Below are 17,259 nucleotides of genomic sequence, written 5' to 3' on the forward strand. Positions count from 1 at the left end.
ACAGTGTTCTAACCTCAAACTATATCAAAAACATAAAAAACCTACTTTTAAGAAAGCAATCTCCTAAGGCCATTGAAAAAAAGCAATATTTTTTAACCCAGTTTCCCAGGCACAGAGCCCCACCTGCTGCTGACATGGAAACAAAAATTCTCCCTGAGCACCTGCAGAGTAAACACATCTCTAGAGATAAAAAGAATCTCTTCCTTTTCTTCAATAATGCTGTTATTTAGAAAAAAGAATAAACTCATTCAGCTCCCACTCATCCCTGCCCAGAACAGCAAGTTGAGAGTTCACACATATGGAAGTAAGGAAACAGCAACAGTGCTACTTCTGATGCCCCAAAATTTCTCAGTTTAAGCCTCAGCCTTGTTTTGCTCTTGTGGTGAAATGCCACCTACATACATGTTACTTAAGTAGGCTGGTGGTTGAGACTAACACAGAAACCCACAAGGCAACTGCTTTCAATGCTATAATAGTTTCTTTATATATACTGCATTTTGATAGAGCAATAAATGAATAAAACAGTCTGCTTTCCACAGAAAGAGACACAGCTGTCTTGTTTTCAGAGCCAATGCAGTAGACCCCCTGAAATAATTAGAAGAATGCCCAGCTTCTGAACCTATAAAGGACTTCTCCTCACTTAAGACGAGCCTGACATGGAAAACATGACAGGCACACACAAGTGTGTATAATAACAATGTTCAGACAACAATACACTGGTTTTAGAGTAGCTCTTTCTGTGATTATGAAAGGAAAAGATCAACATCAGGACTGATCAAATTAGGCCCCTGCCACTTATGGCTTGTTTCTTTAAGGTAAAGGTTGATGCTTTTAAATTCAGAAGCAAGTGTACATGACACCCTCCCAAGCAGCACACAGCACCCTGCAGAGTAGTGCAGAAGACCAGCAGGACATGGAACTAAGGATGCCAAGTGCAGCATGATTCACCAGCAATTCAGCTGCATTAAAGAACTAGCTGAAGTTGCTTAAGACTCCTACCTGATCTTGTTGCCCAGAACTCTTTCAAAGTCCCAGCCAGTTTTCTCATTGTTATCCTCCCATTCACGCAGAAGCTCATAAAATATATCCCTGCAAATCAAGATATTTAAGGGAATGAATTCCCACTCTTCAAAATCTGAAGCAACAATTGAGCATTAATTGTTCCAAAGCTTCCCAGCAAGAATCTACCTCAGATTAAGTAACTCCAGCCTCCAAGCATTCAGATACCTTTGAAAAACTCATAAATGTTAGCAGTACTTCAGTGAGTTTCCATTTTCCATGTCTTTGACAGCAAGTGCTTAAGCTTGTTATGCCCAATCTATGATGGAATGACCAAAACAGCCATTACCAGACAGACATAGTGAAGACTGAGAGGCAGCAAAGAATAAGCCACATGAAGTAATACCTATGAGAAAAAGAAAAGGACCAAGACAACTTGTCATTCTGCCCTCACCCTGTCGCTGCAAGCATGGAGGGAGGCAGCAGGAAGAATAAAAGCATACCAGATATATATGCAGAAGCAATCCAGTAGGATGACACACTGTACTGGCATTATCAGAAGTCTCAATAACTCCTGAAGAATTAGGCTGTTCTTCTCTAAAGACATTAACCATCTAGTTCCTGCAGTCAATATGGACAAAGACTTTTTTTCATTTAATTAGAGAAAAAAAATTCAAGATTTTTTTCTACAACATGTAGCAAACATGAGACATTCTTAATATCTTTTAGTCACAATCATGCAAAGGTTATACCCTTGAGCATCCAGGAACAGTAGAAGAAACTTACCTTTGTTTCTTAAATATGTGAAATGCTCTGTCACTGGGAAAGTTAGAGCGATTATCGGTTTCTGGCTGAAAAGAAACAGACTGTACAGAGCATGGCAGCAGGAGAGACACCTGTTAAAAATATAAAGGCAGCCATTAAGCTAATGGAAGTCTCTAAACATTCTGAGACCAAGAAAAAAGCAGGGAAAAGGCATGGTTAGGAAACAAGTATCACTAGCTGAGTTGTTCAGACACCTTACTTCCCAATTGCTAACTACTAGCAAACACCAAGTTTTACAATCTACATTGGGCCACAGAGGCGGAATCACTCAGCATTAAGAGAGAAGGTATCTGGCCCCCTTAAATCTCTGCTGACCAGATTGCAACCAGTATTGATAACGTGTGGAAAGACACAAACAGTTGAACTATACTTTCAATATAGAAAGTATAGGCTTTAGAAAATCCAGGATCCTGGCTGGCAATTTCTGTTACCTTACTCTTTGTCCTTACTGTTCTTCAAGTAACAAGACCTTTATTTACAACTTTAACAACTTTAAAGTTCAGCCACTGACAAGTCCCAATCTCAGCACACCATCCTTTCTTTGCCAAGAGTAATTTCCATTTTTAAAAGACTGATGACACGAGACACAAAATACATTTTTACCATCCAATTCCTACCAATCAAACTGGTTCTCTAACCCAGTTGATCACACGAGGGAACCATTTTTCCCAGTCTGGACTGTCTCCTGTGAAATGTTGTTTGCCTAAAAAGTGTCCATATCTATGAAAGAAATCCAAATCTTTGAAACTACCTTCTGATATTGCACCTAACTAATCATTCTCCTGGGATCCATGTTTATTAGGTGAGAATTTTCAAAAGCAAAACTTGACCCTGTCAAAATCTCTGGCTGAGGTCAGGGCCTGGAGCACAACATAAGGCTAGCCAGCAGTGATGCACAGCTAACAATCACTGGACCCAGCAACTCTCTCACCCATTGACAAGAAAAAAAAAAAATAGCTTTTAGACAGTTTCTAAAGACAACACAAAAACATGAAACAGAAGGAATGAGATTTAACATCAAAGCCATTGCAAATAAAGGAACAACGACACAAAGGCTTGAAGCAATGTCACTTAGGGTCTGCTAATTTTTACCTTAGCTGTGCTGCTTTCATAAGCCTGCCTGAGCCTCTTGTGCAAGGTGGGAGAAAACGATGCAATCCGCTCATTTTCGGCCAAAAGCTTCAGCATCCCCTTTTCCAAATGGGAAATAATTCTGCCAAGGTAATGGGCATAAAGCTCAGAGAGACAGACAGACAGACATAAACAACACATGAGCAGTTCTAAAGAAATGCTTATGTTTCTGTTTTATGATGCTGCCAAGAGTTCTAAAGGACATGTACCAGCAGGAAATCCTACTGGTATCTGTATTTGTTATCATTCTCATCTCACGACTTTCCCATTCCTGCACAATTACAACAAAGTTCGGTGGACACATCAGTGCAGGGAAACCCACAGACATGCAAATCCAGGTCATGTATGTTTTGAAGAAAAATTAACAACTCTGTGCCTGTAACTGGTAAAGTTCTACAACCCAAGCACACTTGCTTAATCCCACACACACCTGCAGACACGAGCAGATGAAAAAAGAATTCAACTTACTCATATTGATAATCCAAGACTCGAACAGCAAAATAAACACAGTTGTGCACACTTTCAAAATGCTGTCTTCCTGACACATCTAAGAGGAAAAAAGAAACATGAGACAACAGTACCTTTCACCATTTAGAAACTAAAGGACAAACAATTTGCTTTTAAGGAAAGTAGGAACTGACAGAAACAAAAATAATCTTCCAGACTCCTACTCAATTTTCAGAAGTTCCAATTCCCTATTCTTCCTATACTAAAGGTATGGGAAAGACTCTTTCTCAGTGTTCTGAACAACAGTAAGCAGATACAGGACAAGAAAAGTAGAACAACTACAATCAATCATAAAATGGTGTTCCCATAGCTGAAGATTTCCTAATCTCAGCCCTAAGAATCAAAGGGTAGCAAAACAAAGGTCAGTCAAATTGAGGAATGTGGGGTGGAGGAGGCTGTGGTGGGTCTCATCCTAAAGCCACTCTTTTGGTTGTACTATCCATATCAAAGTAATAATTGCATCAAGCTTAAGGCTGAATTTGCCAAAACCCAAATGCAACAATACAGCTGGATCCTGTGCACTCAGATCCAAACCTGAAGCTTAATAAACACATAGCAGGTCAACAGCACATTTGAGTTGCAGGATCGGTGGAGAAACAACTTGAGCACATCTGTCCTTCCCTCTAAAAGTCACTGATAGGAAGTAGCCACAGCAAATCTTGCACAATAGCAGACAACTAGATTCCAACAGTAACTAGCAACCCCACTCCATCATACTGTGGAAGCACTTCCCATACATGCATGACTTTTGTCAGCATCTCAGATGAGTCCCACAGTGGTAATAAGGCATTTTTATGTCATTTAAGAATAACTGTCCAAGCTACTCTACAACACTTTCTCACTCTATGGAAGCAAGAGTCTTTTCTTCATTACTACTGCTTACCTCTATTTCTTTCACTGATTTCAGGGTCACTATCCCCATCTTCTGCAGCAGAAGTGCCTTTAGATGTCAACAGTTGCAGAACGAAAAACAGTTCCAGAAAAATATTTGGTACCAGGTTTTCTGGGAGAGAGTAATTGAGATGTTAAAGGTGGAGTACTCAATACTGTTCTGCTTTAATGCACAAGGGTAAAAAGATAGATTCCTTTTCTCTGGTAGTCAGCAAAGAATTGTCTCCCCACAGCATGATACTGTGATACAGTGTAGATCAGCATGAGAAAGATGGGCTAGGGAACAGTCTGGTTTCAGATGGGATATTCAGCTGCAGCTCAGAGTACTGCATCAGGCCAACCTCCTTCCCTACATTTTTGCCAAGAATTCATTTATTTAAATGACTGTATTGGCTTTATTTTTCCAGATGTCATTTGTTTGCACACTATAACTATCCCAGAGCTTCGACCTCCAATCTATCTCCCTCCCACAACACACACGCAAGTTCAAAGCCCAAAGAAAGGTCAGTCTCACATCCTCTGTGTCCTCACCTGCTATACATGATGAATAGAGCTGTGCCAGACACTCCAACTGTTTCTTGCAGGAAACCTTAGCAGGATTTGCACAGGTCACCAAATGGCTTTCAGCAGGAAGGCTGGCACTGCGAGTGTAGCTAGGTTTGGTAGGAGTACAAGGATCAAAAGGTATCCCTGCAGGAGAAGATGCCTGGTGCAGCAATTTGCATCTGAAATTCAAGAGCAGCAACATAACCATGTGACTGAGGATGATCTAGAGCAGCCATGCACCAGAAGAGGTCTTTCTCTTCCAGTGTAGCATGAAGGAAATCCTGCAATAACTAAACCATGTCATTTACACTGTCTAAATAGCTTTTAGCATGACAGTAATTTAAGTCATCTTTATCTAACAGAGAACAGATCTTGGGTCTAGCAAGCAAAAGACTAAAGAATGCCATTCAAACTCCAACTCTGTTAAAATAGTGTAGCACTTTGACCAAATTAACCAACTAACATATGTTATTGCTTCTCTCATCTGAACTGGTACTTGCTAAGAACAGGGAATCTATTAGAGACCAGGTCCTAAAAATCCTCTTTTCATGGACAGTTTCTGACAGCTAGACAATTTAAAACATCTATGAAAATAAGGCTCACATCCATCCCTTTGGTAGAGATGTAAAGTAATGACACTCTGAGAAGACCCAATACCACTTAAGTGCAAAGGCAATGCAACAGCTGATGAAATCTCAGATTGGCAAGTTAAACAATAGAAGGAACAAACTACTTTGACTGCTGGATTCTATATCAACAATGATCACTCAGTTAAATACACAGACATTGTACAAAACTGTATCTAGAGAGGTCATCCAAAATGCAACACCAGAGTGGCATATGTAACACACGTGAGACACAGGACACAAGGCAGGAACAGCAATGTCAAATGATTGTCAAAGATTCCAATGGAACATTTACACCTGGAACATCACACTACCTCTTGCCACACTCCATCAAAAGTGAAAGATTTAAGTCACTTTAAGGGCTCTGGGAAGTCAGAAACACTTTAGCTGCAACAAAGAACCTTTTCTATTGGCCTATTTCTAGCAGAACTGCTGTGATGAAGAACAACTGGTCCCAAAATGGAAGTAGAAAGATTACCAGCAGCTTCCTTGCAATGAACATAATCAACCAACAGAAGAAAATTATTGAGTAATAGACAGAACTGAAGAAAATTATTCATTAGGTACTTTGTGATCACACCCAAGGGATGAGCCCTATCAAGTACTTTGTGACCTTATCCATGGCAAGTTTCCAATAATGCAGTTAGACTGTGCTCCACTTCTGCCCCAGTGTCATCTACCTCAGGATGAAATTCACCTTTTTCCCTTGCTCAAAGGGATCCAGCTGGCTGAAGACTGCCTTACTTCTGTACTTCACCACAACTGAGGACACAGCAGCAACTCCCAGCTTTCAAGTGTGATGGGTCAGATAAGAATATCACTGCATGGGCAAGATCCAACCAACCACATACTGCCATTTCACTGACTTCAGCTGATACACATTATTGGGACATTTCAGGTAGAATTCAGACTGGAATAGGTGCTAGACTTAAGTGCAGAGTGGCAGGTTTGAATCCTGAGCATTTCTGCTGCAGGTTCAGTACAAGCAGTAATTCATTAGACTCTACTGGATATGTTTCAGCCAGTTCTGGTCCCACTGAAGTGAACTGCAAAACTTAGCAGGAAAAGAATTACACCCATGTGTCCTGAGGAGTTTCCCCAAGAACAAAACCTACAAAGAACAGCAACAGTTCTCTCAGCAATTATAAACAATAGTGCAAACTACTGCACTTTGTTTTTTTTCTAAGAATCAATCTTCACAGACTACCAGTGGTACCATTTCATAAGCAATGAACATCACACTAACCAAACAGCAGAAACAAAATTAGAAGATTCACTTCATCAGACAGCAATTTTCGACAGATAACTGCAGCAGTAATCTTTAAAACAGAATCTCAAGTGCCCATATTCTGTTTTCTCTGATTGCAAGCTTCTGTTAGTCTACCTTGCATTACGACCATCGACACTTTCCACACAATTGCATCACTAACTCATTTTCTGCAAACCAATGTTTTTTGGTGCAATCTTCAAACACAGTCTAATTACACCCAATTGCTTTGCCTGTGCAATCTAAGGAAAGGTGCACAGGAGATAGCCACACATTAATTTCCATGAAGAGAAAATCTCAACAAAGTAGTGAGAACTTGCTATACTTTTGAAGTGAGGGTCATTGTTCCAGAGTCAGCACACCTCTAAAATGGCAAACATGAGCTAGGTGCATTAATATCCTAGTCTGATACCACAGACACACTTGGCTTTAGGCAAATTATAGTTTAAGGTCACCAATATCTGGTTTGGCTACTCTTCTGTCATTTTCTCATTTTCACTTTGTCCTGGCCATGCCCCCTCCTAGCTACTGAAAAATTAACCCTGTCCTGGCTGGAACCAGGACACAAGAGAATTAAGAATCAGATCAGCCCCCTGCTCAGACTGTACCGTTCTTTCTTCAGCATCTCCCTCTCCTCTTGAAGGCTGTTGCTTATCACAGATGAGAGGTTTCCTTCCTGGACAGCAGCAAAGGCCTCAAGGCTTGAGGCTGGGGACCGGCTGACAGGTGTAGAAGTGAAACAGGTCTTTGGTTTGGAGAGGGGCCGCTCAGCACTCACAGGAGTTGGGTTGATTCGCCTCGATGGCTTGCTTTTGCTGAAAAGAAGAAAAGCAATTCCACTAAAATCAAGCTCAACAACAACAAAAAATTTCACTCTCAAGACAGATGTGCAATCAACTCTTCCAGAGGAATCTAATGCTAAAACAAAATGGATGTTGAGCTGGGATATTGAATTTCTAAACTGTACCTGTAGCTATCCATTTTATTTTATCACTGAAAAAAAAAATTCATGGAGCTATAGACTGCTACAAACAACGTGCTGAACCTGCAGCAAACTTAATTATCAAATAGCAAGCCATCTAACAGGTGCCACACAACCCTTCCAAATGTTTCTAATTTACAGGACAGGATATGCCTCATTTAAGTAAGAAACTGCTCGTGAATCAATTTCTAACATGATCAGGAGAAAAAAAAAAAAAAAAAAACCCAAAATCAATCAAGTTGCCATTGTCTATCAGTGAGAGTCCAGGCTCCCAAGTTACATCAGGGCGTTTAAGTTCAGGGAAACTCATCCTTCCTGCATAAAATACTTGTATTTGTCCTTCAGGAATAGGCTTGGTAATGTAGCAAAAAAAACACTAAAAAAAAAAGGAAATGGATACAGAAACATAAAGCACCACAGAAATGCTGGTTGCTACATATTAACTGCTAAGGTGTTCTCAAAATAGCTGTAACATTGATTTCCAAAGACTTGTGATCTCTTTCCTCCTTCTTTTTCCTAGCTGAGCATTAATGCAATTGAGGAAGAGAGACTTGCTGGCTGTGCTGGAAACACACCTTATCTCCCTTGGCCAAGGCAGCGTGTAGAGCATGACCCAGACCCTGCATTTGGATTTGCTGTACAGACTCACTCACTTTACAATTTTTAGCTGGAATTTTGTGCGTCCAACTAGAAAGTCCCACTTTCAGAGACCAGTGACTGATATACCGAGCAAACAGGCTGACACAAAGGCTTTCTATTTGGTAATGAGGATTTTAAAGAATGCAAAGACAGAGATTAAAGGACTGAGGCAACCACAACACAAACAGCTGTCCCAAAGCTTAGCCGAAGTCACCAAGGAGACCGGGGCTTGCTGCAGACCAAGAACACAGCCTGCTATTTTGTCCACAATTACACAGCACAAACGAAGCTGCATGCTAACATCTGCTACCAGAAGCCACAGAAGGTCAATCCAAAAGCTTTGCTGCTAGCATCAGTAAAGCTGAAGAGCCTTCCAGGAGAGCTCTTCCTGACAGACTGATATTCTGTTAAATGAGAAACGTGAAGAGCCAAGATAACGCTGACTCGTTAGAACACACAAGGACAAAGATGTGCTCAGCTTTGTATCAGCTGGGCTGTGCACTGGCAAGCTGCAGGCAGCATCACAAGCAAGAGGCAAAAGAGATGTCTTGAGTGAGTCCACAGAGAGGAAACCTGACTCCCTGTCAAGGCAATATTCCCCTCCCTACACGGTGACCAGAACAAAGCAGTTCTGACCCCGTTTCCCAGAAGCCATGTATTGTGTACTACAGCCTCTTCTGCACCTGGACACCCACAACAGCTGGTCAAGGGGATGCAACCTGCAGCACAATCCCAGTGACACAACGAGGCAGACTTGCTCTTACTTTGTCCAGCCAGAGGCAGCACCCATGGGTGGAAACTCCTCCAAGTTGTTAAGGTTTAGCTGGCTGGGCGGGGACCTGGCAGAAACAAGAGGCACTTCACTCCGCTTCCTTCTCCCTCCGCTCCACGATCCACCGTCACTCTTTCCATCCTCCTCTTCGGCAAGAGAACGCCCCAGATCTCGAGCCACCTGCCGGCCAGAGGCACCGGCCGAGCTGCTGCCTTTCCTGCGGCCCCGTCTCACGGGCAGGGCCTCGGGCGTGGCCGCCAGGAAGCTCGCCAGGCTGGCCTTCTGAGAGGAACGCTTCTCACCGTGGTGGGGCACAGGGCTGTGCCCAAAGCTCGGGCTGCTGCTGGAGACCGCGCTGGGGAAATCACCGTAAGGGCTAGACAGGTTCGACCCAGAAAAGGAAGAGGAACCAGTGGATGCTGCAGTAGGAGAAAAGCTGGTATCTGTGGTGCAGGTGGTCACTGAAGTCCGTTGAGAAAAGAGCTGCACTCGGCTGCTGGTTGCATGGCCTGCCCTCCTTTCTGATCCTGTCCTTTGGCTCCCATGAGCCTTGGAATTAGGAGTTTTAGCAGGAGTAGGGGGTCCATTAGTCAAGATCTGGCTGGTCTGCTCCCTTAAAAAATTCAGCAGAAAAGGCACAAAATCTTTCTGAAGCAAGCTAAGAGATACCAGCTTGTCATGGATGTGGTTCTCCTACAAGGGAAGTAGACAAAAAATTAATATAAAGATGCTACCTGATTCTTTCTGACCAAGTACTCAGACACATTTAAGTAGTAACTATGGAATTTCAACACACAATAAAAACCAACTTGACTTATCAAAGCACATCACTGAAATTGAATAGTGCTGGTCACAGACCTGAAAATCAGCCTACGCACAAGCCATTTTGGCACAAGTTTTCAAATGGAGTCATTCACTTCGGTTTCTGACTGGAAAATAGTGCAACTGTTTCATGGAAACATCAGTAACACTCTCTGCAGTCCTCCAGGGAGGACCTGGAGCAACTGAAGCCCCTAAGTTCAACATTTTGAAGACATCAATACTGAAAGCATCCAATTCTAACAGAAAAATCTACAATCTGCAAGGTCTCTGTGCCCTGTTTTTCTGTGAATGCTGCCTGCTCCCACAGAGGGGTGCTATAACAACAACTGTTGAAGCACCTGGAGTCCTGCAGCACCAAATACAAGACCAAAGCTCCTCTTCCACTTCAATTAAATAATTTTGCTCGAGACCTCACAGAGGTCTAAACAGAGTCTGTGCAACTTTAAGTTATATGAAGTTTATACTTGAGAAACTTTAACAAAAACCTCTCCACTGACTCAACAGACTTGAAATCTAGACAGGTGCCACTGATCTTACAAAGGTAAATCTAGACAAAAACAACTTCACACTACATGCACAGTCTGAAGTTTTGTACCCTGGGTGAAAATTCTTTTGTTCCTAACACTCCATCAGGTTTCTATTTCCTCTCAACGGGATTCAGCAACATTTGCAACAACAGAAGAAGTTCTCAAAACTTTTTCCTTACGAATACTGAAAGCATTGCATACATACTCCAGTAAAGTTGTATTCACAACCCTAACTAGATGACAAGTCAAGAAAGCAAACACTATTTCTGAAGGCGGCTTCTGCACGAAAGAAAGAAGTGAAAGTAAAATTAACATGCCTGTAAACTGGACTCACACAATCTTCAACACCTATACTAAAATTCATATTTGAAAGCGTGAGACCAATTCAGCTCCTTGGAGAAGTGTGAAATTCTGACACAGCCCAGATAACAAGCCAAGCAGCCAACAATCAGCGAAAAAGCACAGCTCAGAATACAACCCCCATGAGGGGTCAGAAGACCATCTCCAGCCCAAAACTGCCATGAGAGCTAGAGCAAGACATGGCCTAGCATTTCCTTCCCCAGGGGCACAAAGATGATTACAGTCTACACTATACATATGGCTGGGTAGTTTCTCCAGCTTTTCAGAGCACAACCTATTTTCACTCATCTTTCTCTGTCCAAGTTAACTGAGGTTTGGTTCCTCCACAACTGGATAACAGCAGCCTGTCAACACCTACCAGATGCAAACCTCCCACTTGCTTTCTCATGCTGAAGTAACTGCACTGCTCCCAACAGCAAAAGGTAGCAAGAAATTTCCTTGCAAGGGCAAACTTTTTGACCTCCCAACCCCTCACCCACACAGTGCTAGCTGAGCTGCCAGGATCTCAAACTTCATAATGTCCACAAGTCTACTTCTGCAAGTCACAGCTGAAGAAATACCACACAACATAAAAGTGCTGGTCCATTCCATTCTTCCCACACGTTTAGGATGACAGCAATACCCAACTAACTCACGGGGGTAACACCAGTAACCCCCGTGAGTTTCGATTTTAATACTAAGTTGCACTATGCAAGGGGCTCAGGTAGAAGATGCTTTAAATAACAATTGCTTCTCTGTGTTATTCTCTATGTGAAACATAAGCGCTCCTAGTCTATCTACAGCTACAAATGTTTTTATTTCCACAAGAACCCAAATCATTCGTTACAAAACTCGGCCATTAAGCGCCCTCTCCCAGCCCGCAAAGATCCTCCTCAAGGTCCAGGCGGGACGAACATCCAGCCGGGAGGCGCGCTGGCGCCTGCACAGAGCCACCACCAAGCCCCAAGCCCCGGGGGCTAACAGCCTCATCCTTCTTCCACCGCTGCCTTCCCCTGCAAAGATGCGGGAAGTGTCACCGCGCTCCCTCAGGACACCAGCTGTGCTGTGCCGTGCTGCGCTGCCCCCGCTGGGCTCTGCGCTGGCACACGGCGCCCGGGGCTCCCGGCGCTTCCCGCGCCCGCGGGGCCTCCCCGCTCCCGAGCCGTGCGGCGCCACCGCCCGCCAGAGACCGCCCGGCGCCGGCGGCGCTGAGCTCCGGCGGGCTCAGCCCCGCGCATTCCAGCGGGTTTCACACGCCCGCCGGGCAGCTCCCGGAGCAGCTCCCGCCGGCGGCCTCGCCTTCCCGCCGCCGTGCGCCGGGGGCGGTGCCGCCGGCGTGTTCGACAGACGCTCGGCCGCGGCCGCGGAAGGACAGCTGACGGGACCCCGGCCTGACCCACGCGGGCTTCACCCCTCACAGCAGCGCGGGGCGGACAAACTTTCCCGCACGGCCCCGGCCCGCGGCAGCGGAGGGCGCTGGGGGAGTGGCGCGGCTGCGGGCCCGGCCCCGCCGGAGCCAGGGCGCTGCGGGCGGACGACCTAGCGCGCGTTACCTCAGCCGGGCGGTGGCCGGGGCCGTGCCGGAGCCACCGCACCACGGCGCTGACCGGCACCTCCTCCTGCAGCAGCAGCTCCAAAACGGCCGCCATTCCCGGCCCCGCTCCCGCCGAGCACGCGCACAACCCGCGCCGGGGGCGGGCCCGCCGTGTCCCCCCTTCCCGCGGGGGCGGCGCCGAGCGGGGATTCCCGCCGGGGAGGCGGGCGGGGGCCGCGCCCCCTCCCCATGTCAACACGCGGGGCACGGGGCGCCTGCGCCGGTCCGTGCGCGTCTTTTCCTCTCATGCGCGGTATTTCCTTCCCCAGCAGAGCTCGGGGCCCGGCCTAGCGGCGGCGGCACCCGGGGGCCGGGGTGCAGGGAAGGGCAGCGGCGTTTCCCCCTCCCGCGGCTTCTCGCTCGTTTGCCCGCCCGCCGACACCGCGGCGGAGGATGGCCGAGGACTCGCCCAAACGGCGCAAGGCGAACTTCAACGAGGCGGAGACGGAGGTGCTGATCGAGCAGGTGCTGAAGCACGAGCAGCTGCTGTTCGCGGCGGGACCCGGCCGCGCCTCCGCGGGCCAGAAGCGGAAGGTGTGGGAGCTGATCCGGCACAAGGTGAACCCGGTGGCCGCCTGCCCCCGCGACGTGGAGGACCTGAAGAAGCGGTGGCGGGACCTGAAGCGCCGGGACCGCAGCAAGCTGTGCCGCCTCTCGCAGGGCTGCGGGCCGCCGGCGCCCCCCGCCCTCGGCCTCCTCCTGGCCCCCGAGGAGCTGCCGCCCGCCGCCGCGCCGCCCGCCCGCCGCCAGCGCCGCCCCTACGGCTCCCTGCTGCCCGCCGAGGCCGTGCCTATCGTGGGCGGCATCGACACGCTGGAGCTGCCCGGCGCCGTCGTGGGGGACATGGGTGAGTGCGGGAGCCACGGACCCTCCGCCCGGCGTCCCCCACCGCAGCCGCGGGAGCCCCGGTGTGCGGGGAGCGGCTCCGCCCTCCAGCGGCGTGCGCGCAGGGGCCGCGGGGACTGGCCCCGCAGGAAAGCGCTGGTTCGGATCCTTGGAAGGGCAAAACGTATATGCACGCACACAGAACTGTGAGACTTCGTGCTCTAGGTCATAGAAGTGCCTAAGAAAAGCACCAAGAGTAAAAACAGCGTCTCGTATCTGATGCTGCCCATCCACGAGGCGTTAGACCCGGCCACCGATCTTCGCTATTGCCGTAATTATTCTTGTAAATGCAAAAAGCCATGGCAGCGCGCAGGTCTACCCAGTACAAAGTGCTGCGAGCACATAACTTCATACATGCCAGCGATATTGTCCTAGCATGCTGGAATACCAAGGGATTCTTACAATCCAGTGTTTCAGCAATGCTCTTACTGTTAACTGCATGCACAATAGAGCCTGAAATGAGCTTGCAGTGAACTTGGTCTTTGGGATCCTAAAGCTTGGCTTTTGTGGTGGTAAGGGAGCTGTAGTACGCAGATACGTGGTTAACTGGTGAATGTGTATTTATGGTCTTCTTACCACCTGTTGCAGTAATTTGTATTCTAAAACCATCAAAGATAACATAGTTTGAGAGTCTTGTTTCAAGGACTGATGTTAGTGCTTAGTGGACGAGAAAATATGTCACCACTGAGGTTATGAAGTTTCTCACGGGCTTTGCTTTTCTTCCCTCCCCCCACCTCTTCTAGGATTTAATAGCAGTCCTGGCCCATCTCATCAATCCAGTCTTGAGCAGATGAACCTCAAAGAAGAAATAGTAGTGAAGGTGGTGGAGCCAGAAGAAAGCTCTGAGGACATGGTAGTGGTTCCACCTAGTCAAGAACAACTGCCTTTTCTGGGGACATCAGGCGGTGCTTCCTCTGGGAAAGTAAAAGCCAAAACAAAAGACAGGTGCCAGGCAGACCAAAATGAAATGACTGAAGAGGACCTACTGCAGATTCAGCAGACCCAAATACAGGTGATCCAGTCTGGCTTTGACAGTGTCAACCACAATCTTCGGCTGCTGCAGCAAGGCATGCAAGATCTGAGTAACAGTATCAGCATCATGGCACATACGCTTGTTGCTATCAAGAATGTCTATGTGAAAAACAACACTGGCCCAACCACACATGCCACTGCATCTACTCAGACCACAGCTGGGTACCTGAGCCCAGGATCCCCCCAGCTCTCCCCTGCTAAGGACAGAGCTAGAGCACAGGTGGCTGGAAGCAGCAGCAGAAGCAGCAGCTGCAGCTCCAGCTCCATGTCACAAGAACCAGGTCCTTCTGAGTTTCCTAGGCCCCCCCTGAGAACCATTAAGAAAGAACATCCAAATGGTTGCTACTACTTCTGCTTTGCAGATGTGTAAAACTTGAATAGATGTAAAATGACTGTGTTGTTGGGTGCTGATGTATGTTCTGCTCCGGCCTGTGACTTTGAGGGAGCGAAGTGGACTTGCCTCCCATGTTTTTCCCAGTGGGAAACATTTTGCTATAGGTGGCATTAAACACTAATTACCAGCCTCCAGTTAACCCTGTTGCAGTTGGCTAATAAATTTATTCTCTTTTCTTTATCCCCTTATTCTCTTAAAAAGAAAAACCAAACACATCTATTTTGAGTAAGACTTTTGTCTGTATCATCCTTTGTTTAATGTCACCTTGTGAAAAATAAAAGGCGTAAGAGTGGGGTAAAAAAGTAACATTATGGTTACTAGCACCAGGAGCTAACTTACAGAAGCTACTTGATTCTTAGATTAAACAAGCCTCAGAACTAGCTGGCTCTTTAGGTGCTTCCCTTTTCTAATAGTTATGTTGGGGGTGTTTGCTTGGTTGTTGTTGAGGTTTTCGAAGTCTGAGCTGTGCAAAGCATCACAGGAATAGTTTGAGATACTTGCTTATTCTAATAATGGTTTAGCACTGAGCATTCACTGGCATTCAGAAGTCATAGAGCATTTTTCCACTTGGCTGTTGTTCATTCCTGGCTTTTCAAATGCACCTTCTCTTCAGAGACATTGTGTTTTACTGCACTAGCAGGGTAGTCTCTTTTTTTAACCAGTCACATGGTTAAAATAGAGAAATACAGAAAAATGAGGAATGGATGAATGATGCCTGTTTCTGACAGGTTATATGTAGGCTGTATCTTCATCTCCTTTTGTAAGCCTTATGGAATCAATACCACAGTGTTTGAAACTCAGAGGACAAAAAGCTTTGTATTGTTTTACATGAAATGGAAATCAGATTTGCTGTTAAATTACAGGAGGCAGGGGCTCACTTCATTCCAGACAAATGCTCCTCCATAGTTTAGAAAGTTTTCATTATCATTTCCTTTCTCATAACTATATAGCTAAGGAAGACGAAAATGAGGAAGAGTTGGAGCAAAATGTAACCTGGTGTCAACTCTGAGACAAGCAAAAATCATTTTATCTTCATGCCAAAAAGAAAAATTGCCATTTCGTATTGTCGCTGGCACGATTTTGTGTTTCAGACTTATGTATTCGAGCCACTCTATATTGCACAATTCAGAAGGAGCAGAGGTGCAATGTTCTTATATCTGGCATCTGCACCAGAGGTCAGACAAAAACACTCTCACCTGACATTTTGTCCAATGACTTGAAAAATCATACAGGTGCTCTTCGTAAGCATTTATTACCAGCATTTAAAAAGGTTCTGCAGATAAATTTGGTCTATAGCAATGACTAGCTGCTTCTAGTGTAACAGTCAGTTTGCACAAGCATTCCTGCTGCAGGAATTTAGCCAATACAAATGACATAGAGAATCACAATTAAACTGCCCCTCTCCTAGAAGCATAAGAATATGTAATCATAGCATAAGGTATGCCACTTTTGCAGTCAGCTTTGACTGAGCACCACCGTATGAAAATGTACTTCGTGTCTGCCATTACACCATTTTGGTGTACTGAATTAACTCGTCTGCACTTCAAAAACCAGCCACTGCTGCCTACTAAAATGTGAAAACAGGGTAATCAGTTAGCAAGTGTTTCCCTTCAGAATCACAGATGGAGTAAAATATGAAAATATATCACAAAAATAAGATGTATATGTGTACAGCACAGTGTTCATTGGGATTAATGCCTTAAAGAAGAGAAAGTTCTTTATTCCAGGTTTACCTTAACAAAAGAAGATGGTAATTAATTAAGAAATTGCTGAGTTTAAGAATGGCAAAGAATCCTTCTAAATCAGATTTTTGTTTCTATGTTGTTAAAAGCTTTCCAAATTAACTTGTTGGAAGCATTATTTCTCCCCCATCAGAACAGATGGGCTCTCTTGAGCAGGGTTTTCTGTATTTTCCTTTCGTGGACACAGAAGGTAATTCATGCTACCATGACATTCCAGGTAGATTAGCAAATGTGATCTACCTGGTCCTTCTGGCAGCAGTTTGAGCTGGTCCCGGTCGCGACTGGCAGTTCCTACCTGTCATTCTCTTGATGTTTCCATTCTTTTTGCAATTGTTAATTCTTGAATTTCACGTAGGACAGCATTTCTTGGGAGAGGTGACTTGTGTCTGCTTTCTCATGTTCCAGCACTGGTTTACATGAAAGGCAGCTATAGTGTGAGTAGAGAAGTGCAGCAAGATCCTGTGAGCAGAAGGGGGAGATTGGATCTCTTGTATGAATGAAGACAAGCCAGGCAATGCTAAAAGACACTGTGGTGGTCAGACAACAACCAGACCTCAACATCAATGTACCACAGCATGTTTGTTCTGGTCTTGCTTCTTTCCCTGTGTTTTAGTTGTACCACTAAAATATACTGGAGTCAGATCAAAATCACTCTTCCACTTCTGACACATTCTAGATTTATATCTTTTAAATACAGAAGGAAACTGAGCTACCTCTCATCACTACGGAGGGGCAAAAT

General features: G+C 45.5%; 2 protein-coding genes across 2 annotated transcripts in view; one reads left to right on the plus strand and one right to left on the minus strand.

The window, feature by feature from the left end:
* The window catches only part of CDAN1 (codanin 1), a 31,691-nt gene extending 18,969 nt beyond the window's left edge, over nucleotides 1-12,722 (minus strand). The window contains exons 1-9 of the mRNA XM_059849559.1: nucleotides 12,427-12,722; nucleotides 9,178-9,878; nucleotides 7,401-7,607; nucleotides 4,885-5,078; nucleotides 4,346-4,465; nucleotides 3,424-3,502; nucleotides 2,917-3,037; nucleotides 1,786-1,895; nucleotides 1,000-1,089 (exon numbers count right to left, since the gene is read on the minus strand). Coding sequence (XP_059705542.1) covers nucleotides 1,000-1,089; nucleotides 1,786-1,895; nucleotides 2,917-3,037; nucleotides 3,424-3,502; nucleotides 4,346-4,465; nucleotides 4,885-5,078; nucleotides 7,401-7,607; nucleotides 9,178-9,878; nucleotides 12,427-12,522 — 1,718 coding nt within the window. The 5' untranslated portion in view covers nucleotides 12,523-12,722. The remainder of the gene's footprint in view (nucleotides 1-999; nucleotides 1,090-1,785; nucleotides 1,896-2,916; nucleotides 3,038-3,423; nucleotides 3,503-4,345; nucleotides 4,466-4,884; nucleotides 5,079-7,400; nucleotides 7,608-9,177; nucleotides 9,879-12,426) is intronic.
* On the plus strand, nucleotides 12,722-14,958 carry LOC132329010 (uncharacterized). Its single transcript, XM_059849560.1, has 2 exons — nucleotides 12,722-13,314; nucleotides 14,096-14,958. Exons 1-2 carry the CDS (start codon nucleotides 12,861-12,863, stop codon nucleotides 14,752-14,754), a joined length of 1,113 nt encoding a protein of 370 aa, XP_059705543.1. The 5' UTR covers nucleotides 12,722-12,860; the 3' UTR covers nucleotides 14,755-14,958.
* The last annotated feature ends 2,301 nt before the right edge of the window (nucleotides 14,959-17,259 follow it).

This window comes from Haemorhous mexicanus, chromosome 6 (genome assembly GCF_027477595.1).
Source record: "Haemorhous mexicanus isolate bHaeMex1 chromosome 6, bHaeMex1.pri, whole genome shotgun sequence".
Lineage (NCBI taxonomy): Eukaryota > Metazoa > Chordata > Aves > Passeriformes > Fringillidae > Haemorhous > Haemorhous mexicanus.